Raw genomic sequence first — 25,881 nt, 5'->3', positions numbered from 1 at the left:
AATTGGTTTTAAAAAATTATAATAATTTAAAGTTCAAATTCCACTGACATTATGGGGTATTGTGTGTAGGCCAGTGACAAAACATAGCAGTTTAATCCATTTTAAATTCAGGCTGTAACACAGCAAAATGTTGAAAAAGGGGTGTGAATACTTTGAAGGCACCGTATGTATATACCCTAAGGTTCTCTCAAAATGTTCAGGTTCATTTAATTTTTGTGATGTCGGACTATAGCTCAGACTTCAGCTCACTGGGATTGGGTTGGAAAAGGATAGAATTTTCAGTTCTAATGAAAACTGCATTCAGGTCACGTGTGCAGTCAATGATGCGTGTGCTTTGAATTTATGACAACTGTGTGTGAAATAACTACGTTAGGCTAAAGGCTTCCATGGGATAACCTGTTCGGGATAAGGTGCCATTACATTTTGTGTATACATGTTGTGTATATTGTGGAATTGCATTAGTGCGACATTGGGGGAATTCCCCCCCCTCCCCCCAGGTCTTGTCATAACATTTTTTGTGGAAATGTGAAGTGGTCGCAGGATCCTGGTTACCGGTGTTAATCCCTAATATGTAGTGTAGAGTACCGTTTCCCAGGCACAGACTTAAGACTAGTCCTGGACCAGAAAGCACTTTTAAAGGAGATTCTCCACAGCATGCTTATTGACCCAGGAGTTTAATGTCTATCCAGGAAACTGTCTCAATGTATCACAGTGGTCAGATGTGTTACCTGTGATGCTCCGGGTATGGCGGGGCCAGGGGTGATGGGCTGGGCCATGAGGTCATAGTCGTTACCAGAGGAACCGGCCGCCACGTACGAGTAGGAGCCCCGCGCCCAGGGGTCGGCACGCCAACGCGTCACCACCGTTTCCTTGGGCTGCCGTGACAACAAACAGCGGTGAGTTTCCATGCCGATATCAGATTCCAGTAAATATGGTTGGTAAATACTAAACAGTTCCAAAGCTAATCAACATGAATAACTACATATGATTAGCTTACATGACGTATTTGACTGGTGGTTTGAGAGGACTCATAGAAACATAACTAGAACAAAAATTCTGATTCAAGTCAACATTCCGTGATATGTGGACCAGCAGCCATATTGAGTGTAATTCTATGTCCAAAGAAAGCCAATTCGCACATGCCTGCGGTACTGCACTGCTTCCAAAGATGCCTTTGAGGATGGCGAGGCAGCGTCCGACGATGACATCGTCACTGATGTTCTCCATAATGCCAGCCGCCTCTCCTGCCATCAGTGCCAGCAGTATGGGGGCTGGGGACGACGACACATTGATGAACTTCAGAGGCATAGGTGAATGAAATACTGCCCAAGTCAAAATGGGTGACTTCATCCAAAATGCCACCACGTCTCGATCTCAATTGCTTACAAATCCAGCCTCTCCTTGCGTCCTCCCTTTTATCTGCACTGTGGACAATTGAAAACTACATGGTGGAAGAAGATCATTAGGCCGCCTTTCACCTGGTCAGTTCTTTCAGATCAGTGCAATGAAGGAGATGAAAGGACGAACATTTAAATCTAAGAAAACAGGAGTTTTTCCCCCAAGCCACTGTGCTTCTTCATTGCTTACTCTTTGGAGTTTCAGGCTAGGTATCTGTAAAGCACTTAAAACAACTGCTGATGTAAAAAGGGCTTTTTAAACTACATTTGATTGAGAAAGATCCCAATTGCCACAGTGTTGAGAGAATCACCTGGTTCACTGTGCTCACCTTTGTAGAGGTTCCAGAAGAGGAAGAGTTCTCCCCTGCTGGCTGTCGTGCTGCCCACATGGCCAAACAGGTTCACACTAGGGTCCCAGAAGACACGGTCAAAGCACAGCACCACCTAGTGACGGGAGGGACACACAATATCAGCATGAGTGATTCAACACACACCAAAAACATATACTAATCTAGTCAGGGCAGTTTCCCAGGCAAAGTTTGGAGTTGGGCAATAAGTCTGGTTTGGTGGCCTGTGGCGAGGTAACAAAAACAGGTTGGAGCATGGAGACTGGGAGGAATTCTGAGCTCTGGGCCTTTCTGATGCTAGTGATCTGGCACGGCTCACTATATGGAAAGAACCCTGAAGAGTCGGACGAATCAGAAGAGAACGGTTTCATAAGAGACACCCGAGGGAAAGATGGAACTTGACCAAATGTGAGAAGCCTGAGCGACTGCATTTCATCATTACACTAAACACAGAATTAGATAGCGGTTCTATGGTTCCAACCGACTGTTCTATATTTGTCTAATTTGTTTAAGACCCACTTCCCCTCAAAATATTTTCATATTACAAAATGCTGTCATTAGGGTGTTTTGCTGATAAAAAGGCTGTAGAGTTTAGGCTCTATTCAATTATATCCAGAGGCAGCGCTCCCTCTGGTGGCCACGAGGCATCACAAACAGGTCCCACATTGCATAATGATGCAGCATTTTCTGCTGCAGCCGAATTAGGAGATAGAAACTCTGCAGTAGATGATGCACATTGGGGCTTAGTGAGAAAAGAGGGAGGGAGAAAGTGGAGATTGGATTCTGATCCGATTACTAACAGATTGACAAAACCCTCACTCACCCACCCGTACACACTCCCCAACTCTCCCTCCCAGGGCTGATATAAACCAGGATAAAATGCTATTTTGGAGAGAGGTAACCTTGTTTTTTTTGCACTGTGTATATACAAAACACCTGGGCTGATTCATGCTGGACGCAAAGTGGTGCCTCAGGATGCTAATGAATTGACAGGGTGAGTGAATGAGTGAAATACATGTCTTGACAACGGGAAATATCTGATTTTACTTTGCTTCCTAGTTGTTTACTAACAAGTGAGCAAAGAGGCTTTTTTTTTTTTTGACACCGATTTTGTACAGCAGCAAGACTCAAGTCTTCCATTCATCTCAATCCACATGGATAAACACCTAAAATAAGTGTGGCAAAGCCAAGAGGGGTGTTCCGTACCTTGTTGAGGTTGCCAAAGCCCATCCTCTGGATAGCAGAGGTCTTCCACTCGGGCAGGGGGGGAACAAACTGTACGGCAGGGGGCTGTTGCTTCATGACACCCAGGGGTAGGGTGCACAGAACCGCGTCGCACTTGTAAATGAATGTCTGAGTGGTGGAGCGTGTGTTCACCGCAATCACCTCACAGCCTGGAGATCCGAGAGACATACACGCAATTAGTCAAACAACACAACACACCCCCCCCCAAAACAAGTCTGTGCACCAGATGCAATTCGATGCTTGGTACATTTCCTGTTGAAGAAGGCCCTTTATAATATAGCCATAATATTTGCCATGTGGCATAGGCTACAGTTCCGCAGAGGCATTTTAGGGTTACCACACATGGGATTTTTGTTGTTGAAGGGTCCAAATAAAAAGCTGACTTAAAAACACATTTCATGCAATACTATGTCATTTACATGACAAAAGACATAAGCTGAATAATTTTTAATACAACACAAATTGAATTCAAACCAAATAGCCCAGGGCAAAGAAGCAACAGATTGTACAATATTAGGGGGCAATATAAAAATGCAACAATTTCAAAGATAAATAATTATTGACTAATTTCCTATTTTTTAAAATCAAATTTTTTTAAATGAAAAAAATCATTAGGCACTAACCTACGGATTTCACATATGCATCTGTTGGTCACAGATACCCTTAAAAAGAAAAAAGGTAGGGTGTAGACTCGAAAACCAGTCAGTATCTGGTGGGACCACCATTTGCCTCATGCAATGCGACATCTCCTTCGCATAGAGTTGATCAGGACGCTGATTGTGGCCTGTGGAATGTTGTCCCACTCAATGACGGTGCGAAGTTGCTGAATATTGGCGGGAACTGGAAAACGCTGTCCTACAAGTATCCCAAAGAGGCTCAATAAGAGGCTCAATGGGTGACATGTCTGGTGAGTATGCAGGCCATGGAATAACAGACATTTTCAGCTTCCAGGAATTGTGTACAGGTCCTTGCGACATGGGGCCGTGCATTATCCCAATGAAACATGAGGTGATGGCAGTGTATAAATGGCCGACAATGGACCTCGTCACAGTATCTCTGTGCATTCAAATTGTCATCGATAAAATGCAATAAAATGTGTTCGATGTCCGTAGCTTATGCCTGCCGATACCATAACTCCACCACGGGGAGCACTGTTCACAACATCACTAACGGCAGGCAAACCGCTCGCCCCCAGACAAATGGACTGGGGATGTGAGGCCAGTTGAACGTACTGACAAATTCTCTGAGATGAAGTTAGGGGCTTATGATAGAGAAATTAACATTCAATTATCTGGCAACAGCTCCGGTGGAAATTCCTGGAGTAGGCATTCCAGTTGCATGCTCCCTCAACCTGAGACATTCGTGTGTGTTGTGTCAAAACTGCACCTGAGTAATGATCATGCCGCTTAATGAGTTTCTTGATTATGCCACACCTGTCAGGTCAGTGGATTATCTTGGCAAAGGAGAAATTCTCAATAAAAGGGATGTTAAATCTGTTATATGCTATCTGTTATTTCAGCTCATGAAACATGGGACCAACACTTAACATGTTGTATTTATATATTTTTGTTCAGTGTGTGCATTAATATAAAATCATATAAAAAGCAGAAATATCTTAAGTATTCAGACCCTTTGTTATGAGACTCAAAATTGAGCTCAGGTGCATCCTGATCCCATTGACCATGTTTGAGATGTTTCTACAACTTGAAGTCCGCCTGTGGTAAATTCAATTGATTGGACAGGCACACACCTGTCTATATAAAAAAAAAAAAAAGTCCCACAGTTGACAGTACATGTCAGAGCAAAAAATAAATAATCAAGCAATGAGGTCGAAGGAATTGTCCGTAGAGCTCGGAGACAGGAGTGTCAAGAAACAGATCTGACGGAGGGTACAAAGAAGTTTCAGCGCATTAAAAAAAAAAAAAAAAAAAAAAAGGTCCAAGAACACTGTGGCCTCCATTTTTAAATTAAAGAAGTTTAGAACCACCAAGACTCTTCCTAAAGCTGGCCGCCAGGAACTGAGGGATGTGACCAAGAACCCGATGGTCACTCTGACAGAGCTCCAGAGTTCCTCTGTGGAGTTGGGAGAACCTTGCAGAAGGACAAGCATCTCTGCAGCACTCCACCAAACAGGCCTTTATGGTAGAGTGGCCTGACAGAGCTCACTCAGTAAGACATGACAGCCCGCTTGGAGTTTGCCAAAAGGCACCTAAAGGACTCAGACCATTAGAAACAAGATTCTTGGTTTGATGAAACCAAGATTGAACTCTGGCATGAACTCTGCCAAGTGTCACGTCTGGACGAAACCAGGAACCATACCTACAGTGAAGCATGGTGGTGGCAGCGTCATGCTGTGGCGATGTTTAACAGCAGCAGGGACTGGGAAACTTGTCAGGATCGAAGGAAATATTGAGTAAAGTACCGTGAGATCCTTGATGAAAACCTGCTCCAGAGTGCTCAGGGTCTCAGACTGGGGTGAAGGTTCACCTTCCAACAGGACAACGACCCTAAGCACACAGCTAATACAATGCAGGAGTGGCTTTGGGACAAGTCTCTGAATATCCTTGACTGTGCAGCGACGCTCCCCATCCAACATGACAATGCCTGAGCGGATCGGCGGAGAATGGGGAGAAACTCCCAAAATACAGGTGTGCCGAGCTTGTAGGGTCATACCCAAGAAGACATGAAGCTGTAATCGCTGCCAAAAGGTGCTTCAACATAGTACCGAGTAAAGGGTCTGAATATTTACTTAAATGTAAATCAGTTTTTAAAACCTTTTTTAACCACTTGAGAAAAAAAAAAAAAAAACTTTGACTTGTCATTTATGGGGTATTGTGTGTAGATTGATCAGGGAAACTACTTAATACATTTTTAGAATAAGGCTGTTACGTAACAAAATGTGTAAAAAGTGAAGGGGTCTGAATACTTTCCGAATGCACTGTATTTCCTCAATGTTATAATAGTTTGCCTCTTGGGCCTCCCACAGACCTTGGCCCAGGGGCTTCAGCCCTGGTAAGTCCCTGCATTCATTTGGCCCTGCACACACAGGTTTCCCACCGCACACACACTAACAGGTAACACATGAACAAAGGAATACACAGACTGACAACACAAAAGAAAAAGACACAGATTGACAAACAAGCATAAGCGCAGCTACCCACAAATATCCTGTAAACTTACCAGAGGCGGTGTATCGGACCTGACGCACCGCCGTGTTCAGTTTGATGTCCAGGCCCTCGGCCAGAGCCACGGGGACACAGGAGTAGCCATTCCTCACTGTCAGGTGGCTGCCTGTGAACTCAAAGTCGTCGTCCTGGACAGGAGAAAAAAGGGAGGGAGAACACAAAATGTGGGTTATATATGGTTTACAGGGGACAAGGAGAAAACAGCACAACAAATCGATACATTTTAAACACTCAGAAAGTCAATTATTATTATTATTTGTGGTTTCTGCCTCTGCATTTTTAAAATTATTTTAGGCTAGGTATCTGTAAAGCACTTTCTTTGTGACAACTGCTGATGAAAAAAAGGGGGTTCATAAAAAGACATTTGATTGATTGGTTTAACAGGAGCTTAGAAAGGTACTTGCCGTTTACGGGGGACTATAGCCTGGTGGTTTGAAAGGAATGAATTCAACAAGATCTGGTGTCTAATAGCCGTGTATAGTAAGTGTTTGAAATCGGATCTAGTATGGATGTGCATACTAGGAGAGAGAATTGCCAGGACAAGATGGATTGGTTTAGAGAAGGGAAAGTCCATGTACTGCAGGAAGAAATCATGAAGGCGCAATATATAGGGCTAGAACGGTAATTGTATAAATCGTGTAACCGACGATTATGGATGAAGCTCATGAAAATAAAATAGATAAATCCATTAAGGCGACAAACTTTACTCAAAACAAAAGGTGCAGGAGGGGATGGCTGCCGTTTTACGGGCTCCTAACCAGCTGTGCTATTGGTTTGTTTAACTTATTTTGTACACAATGTTGCTGCTACTGTCTCACGTGACCGAAAAGAGCTTCTAGACATCAGAACAGCGATTACTCACCTCGAACTGGACAAAGATTTTTTTAATTTAATGAGTCTGGCGTAAAAGACATACTGCTTCCGAGACCAGGCCTAAATCCCCATCCTTTGCATGAAGAAAAGACTGAAATAGAGGTGTGGCGGAGGCCGGAGTGCCTTGTGAGAATTAATCCGCCTTTGCACGTTGGCCAACAGAATAGATGGTTATCACTGGATAATCTACAATCGAGACAGTCTTACCAAACAGGACATTATGTAATATCTTATGTTTCAGAGTCGTGGCTGAACGACGACACGGATATTATAAAGCTGGCTGGGTTTTCCATGCATCGGCAGGACAGAGCAGCTATGTCTGGTAAGACGAGGGATGTGTGTATATTTGTCAATAACAGCTGGTACGCGATGTCTAATATTAAAGAAGTCTCGAGCTATACACTATTAACCCAGAGAGTCAACTATATTTTTCATTGCTGTCTATTTACCACCACAAACCGATGCTGACACTAAGACTACACTCAACAAGCTGTATAAGGCCATAAGCAAACAAGAAAATACTAATCCAGAGGCGGCACTCCTAGTGGCCGGGGACTTTAATGCAATTTATATCCGTTGTACCTCATTTTCGACCAGCATGTCACATGTGCAACCAGAGGAAAATAAACTCTAGACCACCTTTAGTCCACACAGAGATGGATACAAAGCTCTCCCCCAGCTTCCATTTGGAAAATCTGACCATGATTCCATCCTCCGGATTCCTGCTTATGAAAGCAGGAAGTACCAGTGACTCGCACATTACAGAAGTGGTCAGATGACATGGAATGTACACTACAGGACTGTCTTGCTCGCACAGACTGGAATATGTCCCGGGATTCATCCAATGGCATTGAGGAGTATACCACCTCAGTCACCGACTAGTGTATCGACAACGTCGTCCCCACAATGACCATACGTCATATCCCAACCAGAAGCCATGGATTACAGGCAACATCCGCACCAAGCTAAAGGCTAAAGCTCCACATTCAAGGAGCAGGACACTAATAAGAAATCCCGCTATGCCCTCAGACGAACAGTCAAAGTATCAATAAAGGACTAGGTTCTAATCCTACTACACCGGCTGCGACGCTCATCGGATGTGGCAGGGCTTGCAAACTATTACAGACTACAAAGGGAAACCCAACCAACATTAACAAGGCCGCGGGGCAAGACAGATTACCAGGACGTGTACTCAGAGCATGCGCAGACCAACTGGCAAATGTCGTCAATTACATTTTTAACCTCTCCCTGACAGAGTCCGTAATAACATGTTTCAAGCAGACTACCATAGTCCCAAGCGAAGGTAACCTGCCTAAATGACTACTGCCCATTGCACTCACGTCTATTGCCAGGAAGTGCTTTGAAAAGGCTGGTCACAGCTCACATCAACACCATCATCCCGGAAAACCTAGATCGACTCAAATTTGCATACTGCCCCAACAGATCCACCAATGACACAACCACACTCCACACTGCCCTTTTCCAGCTGGACAGAAGGAACACCTATGTGAGAATGCTATACATTGACTACAGCTCAGTGTTCAACACCATAGTGCCCACAAAGCACATCACTAAACTAAGGACCCTGCCACTAAACACCTCCCTCTGCAACTGGATCCTGGACTTCCTGACGGACCACCTACAGGTGGTAAAGGTAGGCAACAACACATCTGCCATGCTGATCCTCAAGACTGGGGCCCTTCAAGGGTGCGTGCCTAGTCCCTTCCTGTACTCCCTGTTCACCCACGACTGCATGGCCAAGCACGACTCCAACACCATCATTAAGTTTGCTGATGACAAAATAGTGGTAGGGCTGACCGGTTTCATCACCACCTGGTATGACAACTGCTCAGCATCCGACCGTAAGGCGCTACAGAGGGTAGTGTGTACAGCCCAGTACATCACTGGGGCCAAGCTTCCGGTTTTTGTAATAAATAATTGTAAAAGATATTATTTTTAATGCATAGTCACTTTACCCCTACCTACATGTACAAATTACCTCGACTAACCTCTACCCCTGCACATTGACTCAGTACCCCCTGTATATAGCCTCGTTATTGTTATTATATTGTGTTACTGACAACATTTAAGTGTCTTCCTTTAGTTGATTTAGTAAATATATTTTATGAACTCTATTTCTTCAATTCTGCTGTTGTTTAAGAGCTTCTACGTAAGCATTTCATAGTAAGGTTAAATCCGGTTGTATTCAGCCCATGTGATAAATCAATTTTGATTTGATAAACAGTAAAATAAAAGTAAGCCTTGGCTATCATCTAACAACCGATATAAGGAGAGACAAAACTAGACAGTTGAAGAATTGTGTGTTGTAGAACAAACAGATGTCTTTTTGAATGCCTGGATGGCTTCAGTCAAGTGCACGAGTCAGTTTCAGCGGTAACATGGACTCCTCACAACGTGATGAAACTTTATTTCCCCTCGTTTCAGCAATTTATTGTGGCAAACAAGTATCATGAATTGCATGCACCCAAATCGCTTCCCAAAAACAGGGATCATTGACTTGATATAGCTATTCCCTCTGCTAGCTGTCAGCTTGGCTACAACAGTAAACATAGATCATCACGTTTCTGCACATGCAGTCAGGAGCGGAGAAGAAAAAAAAAAAACAACATTTGCTATTCAAATGGTTCTTAGGGTAACCGTGGTCATTTGGCTGACAAAACAACCATTATCCAAAATTCCATGACCATTACAGCAATATATACAAATCAATCTACCATTACCTGGTTGCCTAGTTAAATATGATTCTTAGCAAGTCAGTTAAGAACAAATTCTTATTTACAATAAGAATGGCCTAAACCGGCCAAACCCGGACGACACTGGGTCAAATTGTGCCCTATGGGAATCCCAATCAAAAACTGTTGTGATACAGTCTATATACGGTTCCACAGTTGAAAGTGCACGTTTAAGCAAAAACCAAGCCATGAGGTTGAAGGAATTGTCCGTAGAGCTCCAAGACAGGATTGTACCTAGGCGCAGATCTGGGGAAGGGTACCAAAACATTTCTGCACCATTGAAGGTCCCCAAGAACACAGTGGCCTCCATCATTCTTAAATGGAAGAAGTTTGGAACCACCAAACGACTTTTTCGAGAGCTGGCCGCCCAGCCAAACTGAGCAATCGGGGGAGAAGGGCCTTGGTCAGGGAGGTGACCAAGAACCCGATGGTCACTCTGACAGAGCTCCAGAGTTCCTCTGTGGAGATCGGAGAACCATCCAGAAGGACAACCATCTCAGCAGCACTCCACCAATAAGGCCTTTATGGTAGAGTGACCAGACGGAAGCCAATCCTCAGTAAAAGGCATATGACAGGCCACTTGGGGTTTGCCAAAAGGCACGTAAAGGACTCTCAGACCATGAGAAACAATATTCCCTGGTCTGATGAAACAAAGACTGAACTCTTCGGCCTGAATGCCAAGCTTCCTGTCTGGAGGAAACCTGGCACCATCCCTACGGTGAAGCGTGGCAGCAGCATGCTGTGGGGATGTTTTTCAGCGGCAGGGACTGGGAGACTAGTCAGGATCGAGGGAAAGATGAACAGAGCAAATTACAGAGCGGTCGTTGATGAAAACCTGCTCCAGAATGCTCAGGACCACGGACTCCTTGATACAGGTGTGCCAAGAATGTAGCGTCATACCCAAGAAGACTCAAGGCTGTAATCACTGCCAAACGTTCTTCAACAAAGTACTGAGTAAATAGTCTGAATACTTATGCAAATGAGATATCAGTTTTTTATTTATTTGCTATAATTTCTACAAACTGATTTTGCTTTGTCATTATTGGGTGTTCTGTGTAGATTGACAAAGGAAAAAAAAAAACACACAATTTAATCCATTTTAGAACAAGGCTGTAACATAAAATGTGTAAAAAGTCAAATGGGTCTAAGTACTATCAATAACCAAAAATAATATTTTTCAGCTATTTGAAGCTGGTGTACAAAACCGAAAGCAAGACGCAAAGGCGAAACTTAAGGATGAGAAACATAGAAGTATTACACAGAATGGATCCACCACATATCAGAATGGCTTTCATTGAGGATGATAGATATAGAACTCACCTTCTATGTGAATTTGGTCAGATCAACTACAAAGCTACATACTGGACCTAAGTGAGTAATGAGTGAGTGAGTGTACCTGGTCCCAGTGCTTGAGTGAGAGAGTAGAGAGGGGAGTGGCATTGGCAAATTCCAAGTTGGCAAAGTGCCAGTCAAGGATCTGCCTGTCCCGGGACGATAAGTACACGTCACTGTGGAGAGATCGGCAGAGGGTGTAAAAAAAAAAAAAAAAGAACAGACGGATGCGAGCACATCTAGCCTGGTCCCAGATCTGTTTGTACTTTTGCCTACTCCATTGTCATTGACAAGCTAAACATTACCATGACAATTCCATAAGAAAGAGCCGAGACAGACTGGCACCCAGGCTAGAGCACACCCACATGCTTAAAGAATAGCACAACAGCAGCCCTTTACAGTGGAGCGAAGGTGTTCAAGTGTTACCTGGGTGGGTTGGCCTCCAGTTCCTGAAGCTTCTCCTCCAGTTTGACCTGCGACTCCACCAGCTCATCATACTCCTACAGGAGAGGGGAAGAGAAAGGAGTTTAACACAGACATGGGGCCTCCCAAGTGGCACAGCGGTCTAAGGCCGGGATGTCGTCGTCTCATCGCGCTCTAGCGACTCCTTGTAGGCGGGCCGGGCCCCTGCAAGCCGACTTTGGTCAGCAGTTGTACAGGGTTTCCTCCAACACATTGGTGCGGCTGGCTTCCGTGTTAAGCGAGTAGTGTGTCAAGAAGCAGTGCGGCTTGGCAGGGTTGTGTTTTGGAGGACGCATGGCTCTCGACCTTCGCCTCTCCCGAGTCAGTACGGGAGTTGCAGCAATTGGGACAAGACTAACTACCAATTGAGGAAAAAAGTGGTAAAGGTACAAATCGAGGAGAGAGCGCATTTATTTTTCTTGGCAAGACACAAAGGCCGCCAATGGACCATTCAGGAAACCATTTGAAGTCGACTGGTTTCAGACATGGGGGCCAACCTGAGCAATAGAACGGGAAACACTGGAGTACATCTATATGTGCACACAAGAAGGTTTAAAGTAAAGTAAGAAGGACATCAGCCCACTCAGTTTAATGGACTGAGTCACCCTGTCCAGGTTTCATCACCTACCCCTGCAGCCATTGACACCCACCTTCCCAAGGCCTCCCCGACCCTGTTCTAGCCACACTCTCTGTGTGTGTGTGTGTGTGTGTGTGTACACCATTTCCAGCCAGACAGACCAGGCTGAGTCAAGCCTTAGAAGTGCCTTTTCAGGAGGCAGTCGACCAAAAGACGACTCGAGTTCAGACAGCAGCTGTGTTTAAACTTGCTTCCCAAAAATACACTTGAGGTGGAGCTTTATCTGCACTGAAAGTGATGCTGTACTGCCTTTAATGATATACACACAGGCAAAGCATTAGACCACTCAAACACATGCTGCAGAAACCGTTGTGTTTACCATTTTTTTGTCTGAGGCACATCCTTAGCTCTACTTATGTCGAATTTTCACTTAGTCGTGCATTGACGTCAATGGGAAACTTGGTGAAAATGAGATTTAAGTGAAAGTTAGGATGTGCCCCTATGGTCTCAAGTACACTTCTGTCTCCTTGGCTTAAAGGGACACTTCGGGATGTTGGCAATCTACTCCCCCAGAGTCAGATGAACTCGTGAATACCATTTTTATGTCTCCGTGTCCAGTAGGAAAGAAGTTAGAGGTAGTTTGGGAGCCGATGCTAACTACGGTTATCAGGTCTATGGGTATCTACTAGCATGCTAGTGGACCGCTAGTTAGCAATTGCAATAGTTAGCAACTTCCTTCAAACTGCAAGCAGAGATAAAAATTATAATAATTTTAAAACACATCCATCTGACTTTGGGGAAATAGACAAAGGGTCTCATTGCCAAAATCCCGAAGTATCCCTTTAAATGACCCAAATCCAATCCACCCATTTACTATATTAACAGGGTTTGCGCTAAGCTCATACTGTGGCAGAAAGTCAGCTATAATCATTAAGCCCTGTATTTCCCCTAATAAGTTTACTCAAATGAAGTTAAGACTTGAATGGAGGAGATACTTGCTATATAATAACGACCACAATTATTTTAGAAATCTGAGTAACATTTCTTTCATTAGTTGATTGAAATGCCATCAGCAGCGGTACACAGATCCTACTTGACCATTTCTATTCACAAATGTGAGTGAATTGCACACACCGTGGAGCCCTGACAACCTGCCAATTTTTGTACCCCCTTTTCTCCCCAATTTCGTGGTATCCAATTGTTAGTAATTACTATCTTGTCTCATCACTACAACTCCCGTACGGGCTCGGGAGAGACGAAGGCATGCGTCCTCCGAAACACAACCCAACCAAGCCGCACTGCTTCTTAACACAGTGCGCATCCAACCCGGAGGCCAGCAGCACCAATGTGTCGGAGGAAACAGACCTGGTCAGTGTGCACTGCGCCCGGCCTGCCACAGGAGTCACTGGTGCGCGAAGAGACAAGGATATCCCTACCGGCCAAACCCTCCCTAACCCGGACGAAGCTAGGCCAAGCCTGGGCGCGAACCCAGAGTCTCTGGTGGCACAGCTAGCGCTGCAGTGCCCTAAACCACTGAACCACCCAGGAAGCTGAAATAAACATCTTACCCACATTTGGCAGGTGTTCGTTTTAGGCCCTGGAAAACGCTCTGATAATTGCCAAAAAATGGTTGAATTGAAAACACATACATTGAGAACACCTTTAATTGAATCCAATTGTGTCTGGAGGCTAGAAATAGGTGATGCTCCAGCTAATGACTCCAGCTGTTATATGTATGGCTTAACCACGTTGTGTGTGAGCCTGGAGGAAGTACCACACGGTACAAGAATGAAGTTTGTTTTGGAAAAACAAATAAGCAAACGGGAAAGTAATGTGCCATTAACTGCTTGCAGCTTGAAGCTATTCGTATGGAACAAGTAGGGCCCTATCAAATCTGTTTTAAGATGCTCTAAGGCCACAACCATGCTTAAACCACATCAGGAGTCCACTTGAGGTCTGGGGAAAAAATGGAAGAAACCTATCCTCTGCCTCTACAGTAGGGTGGTGTGACAGAGCACGAGTAGCCTCACCTTGCAGAGTGCAGCGAGGTCGCGGTGCTTGCTCTTGACCAGGAACTCTGCAGTGATGTCTCTGGGGGGCTTGACCTCACTGGCCTCCTTGTGCTGCTGATGAAGCTCCTTGACCCTCTCCTTGGTACCCACCATCTGAGAGAATGAGGGGGAAGAGAGAAAGGTAGATAGACAAGAGGAGAAAACAGATTAGAGGAAGGAAAAGAGTACATCTACAGGGATCTACATTAAAGCGACTTTTGTTGTTATTTTTGACCTCAGATACAGTGGTACTCATGGTCAACCTTGTTCAACAGCTCCTTGAGATCCTCTTGGGTCTTGACTATCTTCTTCCAATGCTCTATCTGCTCATCTTTCACATGTTTCTCCTGCAACCTATTGGAAGTTACCAGTCAAAAGAACACCTAAGAATTGATATGTGCCATTGAGAGAGGAATATATATATATATTTTTAATTAAAAACGAAATACAACCATCGCCACAAAATTTGTGCAAGTTTCCAAGCCCTGCATATGCCTGGACAAAGGGCCAAACACTTACTGAATGACCACCTCCAGGGCCTGTCCCAAGGACACAGGCTTGTTGTTGAGGAAGTTGAAGTCCAGCTGGTGGCTGAGGTAGGAGGTGGCCTCCAGCAGACGGTTGAACTCCTGCTCCACCATCTCGTCCTTCTCCTTGGGCACCTGATGATTAGGTCAACAATGAACATTAGGATTATAGAATTGAAATATTAATAATGAACAATGTGATTATAGCATTTCATGTTATTCATGAACATGCAGTCATAAAGGAAGAGCGATCCAATTCAGAAAGGAATCGCTTCCTCGACCATTGGAGACGCGATCAAGAGAAATATACCTCTTGGGGGGGAAAAAAAAGTGGGGGAAAAAAGTTATTGCTGACTACAAGGCTTCGACAGACAGTTAATTAACACAGACAGGTGCCTTTCAGGACACTCAAGGACAGAACCAGTTCTATTACAGTCTACTTCAATGTGTACCGACATCGGATTGAACATTAATTATTAACAATAGGTGAACAATGTTATCATGTAGTAAAGCAATACATACGCTTGTGCATCGTTCACCCTTTAGCAGTCCACCAGATGATAAACACGGGAGGGGGTCGAGAGGGGAGAGAATTAACAATTTAAATGAACAAACTTACAATATAACATTTTTTCTTTTTTTAAATGGGTGTATTTGTGAATCTATGAGCAATGTTGTTCTCTCGATTCCCGGGGTCATTTCATATGTTTGAGCTTTTCGCTGCACTAGCAGGCAGAAATACAGCCAGGTATGTTGTGTCATATGATACAAAATGTGTGACTCTTTCCTTTAAAATGTTAAAACAGATGTAACCACACTTTGAAAAAGGACACTTAATTAGCTTCCCCTGCAGAAAAGGAAATCAGTTGCGCTGTGTGGAGAGTGACCAGCTGCCCTATCCCTGACTACCACATCTGAACAGGGTCATTTTCATTAGGCACCAAACAAAATGGACTGAGACCGGTAGGGACTACATCAACTTGTCCAATAAGAAGAGATCATTTCCATTTTTGCGTTGAAAAACATTTTTCGATGTTTGGCCCTAATGAACAGGACCCTGGCCTGAAAATAACCCCAAACATCCTACCGCTGCATGACAGAGGGAGAAAATAATAGTTTGAAGAGAACACTGCTGGTTATTTCCAGTCTAACGGTATTACATTGGGAGAGTCTGGCCTCAACAAAGAGAGGGCAGAGCTGCTGTTGATGACACGCTAGGCTAAGCGGCTAACTGAATCCACCCTGCTAAGTGGTTAACTGAATCCACCCTGCACTTTGCTCGCGTTCCGCGGAAACAAGCAGCCCTGCGGACAAAGTAAGGGCCCCGCTAACACAGCACATAGTGGTGTGCTGGATGAAATCTAAACATCTTCAGCACAAGAGGTAAATAACAAAACGCAGAGTTAACATTGGGGGAAACGAAATAAATGTCTACATACAGTACAATGGTTGCAGGTTACATTTGTGGTTAGCAGACACTTCAAAGTCGAGCGTGCTTGCACGAGACACCAAAGTAATACGACAATTCATTTTGTTATAATGCTCTACAAGCATTTCACTCTACTGCAGTGCATTGGCATTACATGGAGTGTGTGGCCTAAGCCTCATAACTCAAACTAAGTGAATGGCCCAAATAGCTAGCGATGCAACACTCACAGCTTGACCGTTGGCTTCGTACAGAGGACACTTCTGTTTGATCTTGGCTAGCTCCATGTTAACCTGCTTGCTGACCACCGCCATGGGATTCCCTCCTAGAACACACCAGATAGAACATCAGGATATAGGCATACAGCCATAGAATCTATAGACTAGTTCTATGCCCACAATATCACATAAGCTATATTAGGTAGCAACGTTAGAACTACAACTAATGTCATAGTTTAACAGCCTGGCTGGATAGATAGTGTAGATTTTTTTCTTGCATATATTGAATGTGATGAAAATATGAATATGACCAAACTTGGTATCATATGAAACACATGTGTGGAATCTCACGGTTTCATATACAATTGTCGTTTTTACAGTCTTCCATAAAACAAAGAAGAAAAGTGATAAATCGTAACTTGCCTGTCCAGTCCTATTTCTTCAGACTACATTGATCAGGGCGTCTTAGCAGGAGTGCTGATATAGGATCAGTTTGGCCTGAGTAGCACTCCTACTCAGACACTTGGCTCATATGGGCCCAGACTACATTTACATGGTCAACACCACCCTCTGCTGGTGAGAAGCTGTCATAGCAGGCCCATTTGAAATTACTGTTCAAAGTGGCTTTCAAATCATGTACATAGTTGACATAGGAACAGGACTCCCATGGGTCTTGTGGGTCCAGCGAGATTCCTACAGGAACTGGAGTGAAATTCTAGAGCCAAGTTCGGGAGAGGATTAACAGCCCGCAGGAACGGGCAGTACAGGAATCCTTTTAAACTGAGTTGTGTGTTATAAGCAGTTTTAGAAGGACATGATTTTACCCCCCCAACAGGAACACATGTTCTTCTGTTTTCAATCACAATATATAAATAAAATAGGCCCTTCAGCTGAGCAGGCAATGGAAAATTGCTCTCTCTCGTCCAAGTGGAGCCGTTGCTATGGACACACACACACAGACAGCACATGGAGCGTAGGGAAGGCGCGGGGGAGAGACAGACGAGCAGCTAACGGAGGAAGTTACTTTTGATTTGGGCATGTTAAAATGAGCACGGGATGGAAGTGATTTTTATTGGGACAGGATAGGTAAGTTATCAGGGTTATAGAACTGTTGCGGGGGGGGGGGTTGACAAGATGGCACAGGAATTTATTTTCACTTCCGTGTAATGTTCATTACCACCGGCACTGGCTGTACGTGTGTGTAATTGTGTGGGTCTAAGAATGAATGCTTTACCCAGTCCTGTCACCACCATGGCCCCCAGATCAGCTACATAGTTGCCCTTCCGGAACGTGGCCACTCTCCCCCCAACACGGTCCTGAGGAAACAATAACAAAATGACCACAAAAGAGGAAAACCCTAACCATTAGCTGTTCCACCAGGCCGAAATGTTGCATTACTGGTCAGTATCACTGTATTAGCTGAAGGTTAGACATAGGTCGTGTTCAATTGGCACAAAATGGAAGAACACCGATGTCATTTCTCACCTTGTCCAATAAGAAAAATGTTGGTTTTCAATTGCAAGTGAAGTGTTTTGCTACAGCGTGCCCCAATGAACTTGGGCTTGTATCGATGTGTGATGCGCTATTGACCCACCCTGGCCTCCAGTACTGTCACATCCATGCCGAAACTCTGCAACTGCCGCGCGGCCGCCAGCCCAGACACACCCCCTCCGATGATGATCACCTTGCCGGTCTTCTTTGCTACATTGGCACAGGGGAACTAGAGTGATTAACAATCACATAACCAGCTATTTTGACACATCGATAAAAACAAATTATGTTGAGTCACATGAGGTTTAGAGTTGAACCCCCAAATTATTAGAACTCCTTGCTATTAACCAATCAGCATCCAGGATCCAAACAACCCATTTTATAATTGAAAATAATGCCACTGTTGATTAGATGCTTTTTTTCTTCAGTTGCACTTCTCCACTCAGATGAGAATTCACGAAGGAGCATTCAATCAGGGAGACAGTGCTCCGACTGATGTGAAGGTACTTTTCCTCTGGAAATTCTCGGTTTAGCCTACTTTTCTCTGGTAAAATGCAAGATAAAAAAATGATATAAAGAATGTAGGTTATTGAACCTTTAACTAGGCAAGTCAGTTAAGAATTTGTTCTTATTTACAATGATGGCTTAACGGGGAACTGTGGGTTAACTGCCTTGTTCAGGGGCAGAACGACAGATTTTTACCTTGTTAGCACGGGGACTCGATCCAGCGACACTTATGAAAACTTAGAACCCTAAAGAGGACTTTTTACTGACTCTGAAAAACACTAAAAGAAAGATGCCCAGGGTCGCTGCTCATCTGCGTGAAAGTGCCTTAGGCATGCTGCAAGGAGGCATGAGGACTACAGATGTGGCCAGGGCAATAAATTGCAATGTCCGTACTGTGAGACGCCTAAGACAGCGCTACAGGGAGACAGGACGGACAGTTGATCGTCCTCGCAGTGGCAGACCACGTGTAACAACACCTGCACAGGATCAATACAACCGAACATCACATCTGCGGGACAGGTACAGGATGGCAACAACTGCCCGAGTTACACCAGAAACGCACAATCCCTCCATCAGTGCTCAGACTGTCCGCAATAGGCTGGACTGAGGGCTTGTAGGCCTGTTGTATGGCAGGTCCTCACCAGACATCACCGGCAACAACGTCACCTATGGGCACAAACCCAACGTCGCTGGACCAGACAGGACTGGCAAAAAGTGCTCTTCACTTACGCGTTGCGGTTTTGTCTCACCAGGGATGATGGTCGGATTCGCGTTTATCGTCGAAGGAATGAGTGTTACACCGAGGCCTGTACTCTGGAGCGACCTGACATGACCCTCCAGCATGACAATGCCACCAACCATACAGCTTGTTCTGTGCGTGATTTCCGGCAAGACAGGAATGTCAGTGTTCTGCCATGGCCAGTGAAGAGCCCGGATCTAAATCCCATTGAGCACGCCTGGGACCTGTTGGATCAGAGGGTGAGGGCTAGGGCCATTCCCACCAGAAATGTCAAGGAACTTACAGGTGCCTTGGTGAAATAGTGGGGTAACATCTCACAGAAAGAACTGGCAAATCTGGTGCAGTCCATGAGGAGGAGATGCACTGCAGTACTTAATGCAGCTGGTGGCCACACCAGATACTGACTGACTTGATTTTGACCCCCCCTTTGTTCAGGGACACATTATTCCATTTCTGTTAGTCACATGTCTGTGGAACTTGTTCAGTTTGTCTAAGTTGTCGAATCTTATGTTCATACAAATATTTACACATGTTAAGTTTGCTGAAAATAAATGCAGTTGACAGAGAGAGGACATTTACATAGATTTTGCAAAAATGACTTTGCTTTTTGATTGTAAGTTCATTTACTTGTGTGGCTGACAGACAAAATAGCATTGAACTTCTGTTGTCACCGGATGAAAATGTAACTATTTTCTGCCTAATGTGTTACACCAATGTATTTTATGTGAAAGAACCATTGTTGCACACCCATCACTCTATTGAAGAAAAGAATGGATTAAGGAATGAGTTTGAAAAAGCAGATTTCTGAACTTACTATATAATGAACACATTTTTAGTTATTAAAATATAACCAAAGTTACCATAGGGATTGCCATAGATTACCTGTTAATTATCAAAATTACCAAAGACTTGTGAATCTTTGGTATATTACTGGTAGCTTTGGCAAATACCTGTATACGCAAACAAGTGGTGTGTTAACCTTGCTCAGATGGGCAATTCCACAGTAACAGAATGACTCAGATTTGTCACTTTAAAATGTATGCCAAACCAAAAACATTCATTTCCAAGTTTAACAAACCGCACAAGGACTAGTTTTAACAATTTCCAAATAAAATTTTACTCGAAGAGTGCAGACGTAAAGTTTGGTAACAGAGTGACGGTCCAAATCTCCCTCCAATTTTTTGTTTGACCACGTTTTCCAAAAGCTCGTAAATATCTACTCCGAATTAAGATTCAATTATGTCTGCAGAAAGAATGGGGTGTCAGCTATGATAAGACACCTCGAGGTTCAACAAATCCATTTTGGTTATTGAACTACAATAAGTGAAGTGGCTTAACAACCGGTAACAGAATGACATCATGGGTACCTGATCTGTGCTATACAAAAATGCATAAATATAAATTAATGTCATTCCCTTCATTGTGATGCATCCTGAATAGGGTAACAGAGGTAGACAAATGTAATATCCTCCTTTGCATGTTAGGCTATTATTCTAATGAGCATGGCCCCCAAACAAGACCAAATTTGGTTGGTCCGGAAATACTCAGTACCAATCATAGGTTATTTATATATTTTTCACAAGTTTGGACATCACATGAGAACAGTAGTTAGGTACAGTAAAGTATACTGTACTCGATTGTGCTGTACTAAACTCTGTTCGGTACTGTATTTTACTGCCCTATACTCTACTCAACTTTTCTTTAATGTGCTGACCAAACATCTACAATTGGTTTAAATTTGAACAATTTCCAACTACTACAAATTCCAACTACTTTTCAGCGTCCATGGACATCCGGTGCTCAGTGGGGGAGATGGTTGGTTACAGTAAATGGAAAGAGGGGGCTCATGGGTAAGTGTCAGTAAGGGTTGAGACAGGTGACATTAACTGGAGAGAGAGAGGGACAGGGAGAGAGAGGGGGATGGGTTGTCCAGGCTGTTTTAACACTCTTGCTTTGACCAGCATGCGACAGAAAGAAAAATAAAACTATTATTAGCTGAACATAACAGTATGCCAGTGGGAGGCAAGACAGTAGCAGGTGTTCCAACTGTGGTTTGTGACTACTATGAATTCCCATTGTAGCCGAGCAGTCATTCTACTACTCATTATGTTACCAACTTGGTTGTGGTCACTTAATAAATCATAAACCACATCTTTATCAGTAAAAATACTATAAATAATTGGTAGGTCTACCTTCACTTGTTACTTCTGTGAACTTTCATTATAGTCCCTCGTGATATTGCGACACTACAAGGTCGCACTTTGTGTAAAAATTGTTTGAAAACAAATGCCTGCAATTTCAGCCTGTTCAGGTGGGATGGAACTTTTGTCCCACATCATGACATCACAATGTGACCTGAATATAATAGACCAATGACTGTTCATATGGGAAAGGAGGTGGGCTCTAGATCATCCAATCAGGGCTGTGTTTTAAAATATTCAACCGTATGCCCTAACGCCCACACAATCAGATTGGAGGAAATAAATGATTAAATATATTTCTAAGTTATTTTCATTAAATACACTGTGATTTATTAGACAGTGATAATTTAAAAAAAAAATTAAAATAGCATTACAAAGACTGCGTGGAGGGGGGGGGGGGTTTAAAGATATGTGGGGTTTTGGTAACAGAATGACAAGGCAATAGGTAACATTTCTTAAACTTACAGAAGGATAATAATTTCAGCAAAAATGAAACGTTGATATTAGTTCACAGGGGTCTTTACTTCAACAGTGTTTTGATGTATTACTAATAGCGTTTAAGAACTTTTCTGCTAGTTGTTTTGTAAGACTCCCTTTCCTCTGTATATACACCGTAATTTTAAAAAACAAAAACAGACAGCTTTAATTTGACACCAAATTTGATGTGCTCCTATGAACAGCTCTTGGGGCTTTTTTTTTTAACATGGAAATGCCCATATCTAAAATGTGAGCATAAGCATTGTACATGCAGTTACTATAGAATATCAGGCAGATAGTAAAAGGCTAATGTACTCACTTGGTAAAGGCTTGACTCTCTTGTAGATGCCAAAGTTGATGAGGCCGTGTCTCTCCAGGTAACTGTGTATCCTGTGCACCAGCACTGTATCACTGTTGTATGGTGCTTCAAGTTGTTGTGTTGTGGCTTCGAAGGTTAGCTGGATTTTCGGGTTATCAAGCCAAAGTTGGAGCTGAAACAAATAATTTGCCACAATTTCAGACCCAAATCCAAATGTACAATCGTCTCCAGAACTAAGCAAGTCTTGTTAATGAAGTAGGTGTGTTCTCACTGTGCGGTTGCGGATGTACAAGAACACTTTCTGCGTCTGCTGGGGCCCGCTGATGATGTCCGGGAAGCAGGCGGCCTCCTGGGAGGTCATGCGATCATGGGGCAGGCGGCTCTGGAACGCAGCTCCCTCCACACCTGGAAAACCAAAAACACGCCACCCTCAACACCCGTCCTGACACACACACACACACACACACACCTTTCGCTACCCAATGTTACATTTGCGCTCGCAGGCACGCACTTTCGCACAGTCCAACTCACACTCACCAGAGGGCTCCTCAGGCTCGCTGTCCACCTCCTCCTCCATGGGCGGCGCCGGTGGCGGGATCACCTGCTTGCGCTCCTTCTCCGCCTTGGCATTGCGCTCCTCCTCAGAGTAGTATTCGTCCTCAGACAGATTGGCCAGGCTCTCGTCCATCTCGCGGTACTCCACCTGCAACAAGAGGCACAATAAACGCTCCATTAAAACCACGTTCCGGCTCACCTAAGATGAAGCAAATGGTCATGTCTCGCTAAGATGGGTGGACATGCATTATAGGTTGTTACTTTTGATCGCTTGCGGCGGCTTGTCCTGCGACCCTCAGCCGTGTCCAGGTCCACCCCCCCGGGGCCAGGGAGATGGGGCTGCGGGGGCCCACCAGGTTCCCCACTCGGAGAGGCCCGCTCCTTCTTTTTGATCTCCACGGCACCTGGGGCCAAGGGAGGGGCACCCATCTGGGCAGGAGCCTGGGCCTCAAGGGACCGCTCAGCTCCCCCTGGTGCCAAGGAGGTGGAAGCGGCAGAGGAAGATGAACCTGCGTCTGACTTCTTACTCGACAGCATCATGGAGGAAGACAGAGGCCTCTCCTTGAAAACCCAAAACCGACATCAGCCAAATCCATTCGCTGCTCTAGAGTTATCTGTGATATGATAATCTAGGATGACCAGAGTTAGTTTTTTCAAAATGCTGATCCATTGTGGTCAAAAACAATAAAAAGCTATGATATTGAATATTAGCAAAACGTCTGTATTTGGCAAATATTACATAAGATTACAATGAATTGCTGTTCATAAAGAGAAAAAAAAGTTTCAACAGCCAGGAAAAAAATATTATCAACATAGCTAAGAAACACCAGTTATATAGTACAGAGAGAATATTGTAGCTAGTTTACCAGCTCAACTACCATTTAGAAAAACTGAAAGTTTATGTATTCAAGGTTTCATAACCTTCTGTACAATTAATGCACTCTCACTTTCTATATGGATAATATATCATGATGTCAAAATATGGAAATGAGTTCTTACAACTCCATAAAAGCTAACTAAATACATGAACCAAGCTATACTTAAAGTTGAGGATGCATTAGAAGTGCACCAACTAGATGCGTTGACAGATGACAAATGTAAGAGGGCTCCACAATAACCTTGTCTTGCTTTACCCATTTCTCCGTGGACCTGGTATTATCCATTCAAACACTAAGAAATAAAGACAGAATCAGAAATATGGTCATGAACAACAGCAAAGTCCACCAAGCCAGGCAGCTAGACAATCAGTCCTGGGGTGTAACGTTAATCAGTCGAAACAGTTGAACACCTAAATGTTTTGCTACTAAAACGAGAGTTTATATTGGACAAATTCAGGTAGGTCGCTCCCCGTTTCGTTCGAGACAAGTTTTGCAAAAGAATCGGCATAATGAATATGCACCTGGTTTATTGGCCAACTAGGAGTAGGTGACTAGGAGAGTAATGAATAACGAGCTAGCTACACAGCTATCAGTTAGCGACGTCTAAACTAGTTACTTTATTTTTTGCTATTGTATTTCAAATATGTGGAGAATAACCATTAGTGTATTTAGGCCAACTACTTGGTTCGTATTAACAGCCTTTTCGATGGTTTCGTAAGAAAACATGTCGGACAGTCAGCCAGTTCTTGGAGCTAACAAGCTAGCCATCTGACTGGCTAAACCATACTGCCAACTACCTATCTATATTATAAAAACCCTCTGGACGTCGTTAAAACCTAGTTAGCCAACTTTGCTTCTATAACTTAACAAGGACGACGATCAGCGTCGTGGGTGTTGTCTGACTAGTATATTATTCCTGTTGTACTGCATACACAGGGTTCACGAGCTCATCAATTTGACTACGGTAGCTAACGCTAGCTAGCAGGCTAACAATGAGTCTCACTCAGCAGTGTCTGTGTGTTGGCTAGCAACTACCAGTGAAAACATTGCACTCCAATCACGTTAGTAGCTACGCTATAACATCGCATTTCACTATACAGCCAATATTGGGGCCGTGAGTTGAAGAGTAAAACATAACAACATGCATACAAGTACTACTGTACCTCTAGATCGCCGCAATCAATATGTCAACACAAAGACAAATCCCATCCCTTCCTCTCGTTGAATTATATGATCCGCCCCTCACCGTCATGATATTCAGCTATTGGGACATTGTGAGGATTGGTTATGGATATTGTCAATCATCAAGGAGGCGATTCGATTAATGCCCCGGCTCTACATTTGATTGGTTAGCGTTGATTGCATTAGTTTTCGAAACGGGCTGCCTCCCGGGCGTGAGCCAAAGTCGGCTAAAACCAAAGTGACGTAGGGTAAAACACGTAGAATAGGATTCTGTGTTTTCACATTCAAAAGTTATTGATTTAGATAAAAATCACTAACTGCCTTCTCAATGAAAACTAGTTTTAAAATTCGAATATATTTTATGGAAAAGGATGTTGTATGTTTCTGAACACCTCATCATGCTGCTTTGTTGACAGTGATGCCGAGCTGTGCAGATTTCTGTATAACCGCTTCTGGGTAAAGTGAAAACTGGTTTTTAGAAATAAAAAACAGGAATACCTTATTTGCATAAGTATTCAGACCTTTTTCTATGAGACTCAAAATTGATCTCAGGTGCATCCTGTTCCCATTGATCATCCTTGAAATGTTTCTTCAACTTGGAGTCCACCTGTGGTAAATTAAATTGATTGGACATGATTTGGAAAGGTAAACACCTGTCTATATAAAAGTCCCACAGTTGACAGTGCATCTCAGAGCATAAACCAAGCCATGAGGTCGAAGGAGTTGTCCGTAGAGGGCCGAGACACAGATTTGGGGAAGGGTACAAAAATATTTCTGCAACATTGAAGGTCCCCAAAAACACAGTGGCCTCCATTTTTCTTAAATGGAAGCTGTTTGGAACCAGCAAGACTCTTCCTAGAGCTGGCCGCCCAGCCAAACTGCGCAATCAGGGGAGAAGGGTCAGGGAGGGGACCAAGAACCCAATGGTCACTCTTCAGGAGCTTCAGGGTTCTTCTGTGTGGATGGAAGAACCTTCCAGAAGTACAACTATCTCTGCAGCACTCTACCAATTAGGCCTTTGTGGTAGAGTGGCCAGACAGAAGCCACTATTTTCTTAATTTAAGGTTACGCCTTCCAACAGGACAATGACCTGATGCACACAGCCAAGACAACGCAGGAGTGGCTTCGGGACAAGCCTC

At 43.8% G+C, this 25,881-nt stretch overlaps 1 protein-coding gene across 9 annotated transcripts in view; it reads right to left on the bottom strand.

Annotated features, from left to right (window-relative positions):
• LOC112256467 (lysine-specific histone demethylase 1A) overlaps positions 1-24,836 on the bottom strand; it is a 28,463-nt gene extending 3,627 nt beyond the window's left edge. Inside the window, exons 1-20 of one of the 9 annotated variants that reach the window (XM_024429747.2) lie at positions 24,724-24,836; positions 23,816-23,852; positions 22,944-23,243; positions 22,659-22,833; positions 22,399-22,532; positions 22,128-22,299; positions 17,988-18,094; positions 17,628-17,709; positions 16,406-16,500; positions 15,272-15,289; positions 14,742-14,884; positions 14,486-14,576; positions 14,202-14,336; positions 11,559-11,632; positions 11,197-11,308; positions 6,170-6,302; positions 2,951-3,138; positions 1,727-1,841; positions 1,144-1,271; positions 729-875 (exon numbers count right to left, since the gene is read on the bottom strand). In XM_024429747.2, coding sequence (XP_024285515.1) covers positions 729-875; positions 1,144-1,271; positions 1,727-1,841; positions 2,951-3,138; positions 6,170-6,302; positions 11,197-11,308; positions 11,559-11,632; positions 14,202-14,336; positions 14,486-14,576; positions 14,742-14,884; positions 15,272-15,289; positions 16,406-16,500; positions 17,628-17,709; positions 17,988-18,094; positions 22,128-22,299; positions 22,399-22,532; positions 22,659-22,833; positions 22,944-23,243; positions 23,816-23,845 — 2,379 coding nt within the window. In that variant the 5' untranslated portion in view covers positions 23,846-23,852; positions 24,724-24,836. The other 8 variants (XM_024429742.2, XM_024429745.2, XM_024429744.2 and 5 more) reach the window with 8 other exon arrangements.
• Between the last annotated feature and the right edge of the window lie 1,045 nt (positions 24,837-25,881).

The sequence above is a fragment of the Oncorhynchus tshawytscha genome, linkage group LG08, assembly GCF_018296145.1.
Source record: "Oncorhynchus tshawytscha isolate Ot180627B linkage group LG08, Otsh_v2.0, whole genome shotgun sequence".
NCBI classification, from domain to species: domain Eukaryota; kingdom Metazoa; phylum Chordata; class Actinopteri; order Salmoniformes; family Salmonidae; genus Oncorhynchus; species Oncorhynchus tshawytscha.
The sequence above is the reverse complement of the archived record's forward strand: the minus strand, read 5'-3'. Positions and strand labels throughout refer to the sequence as shown.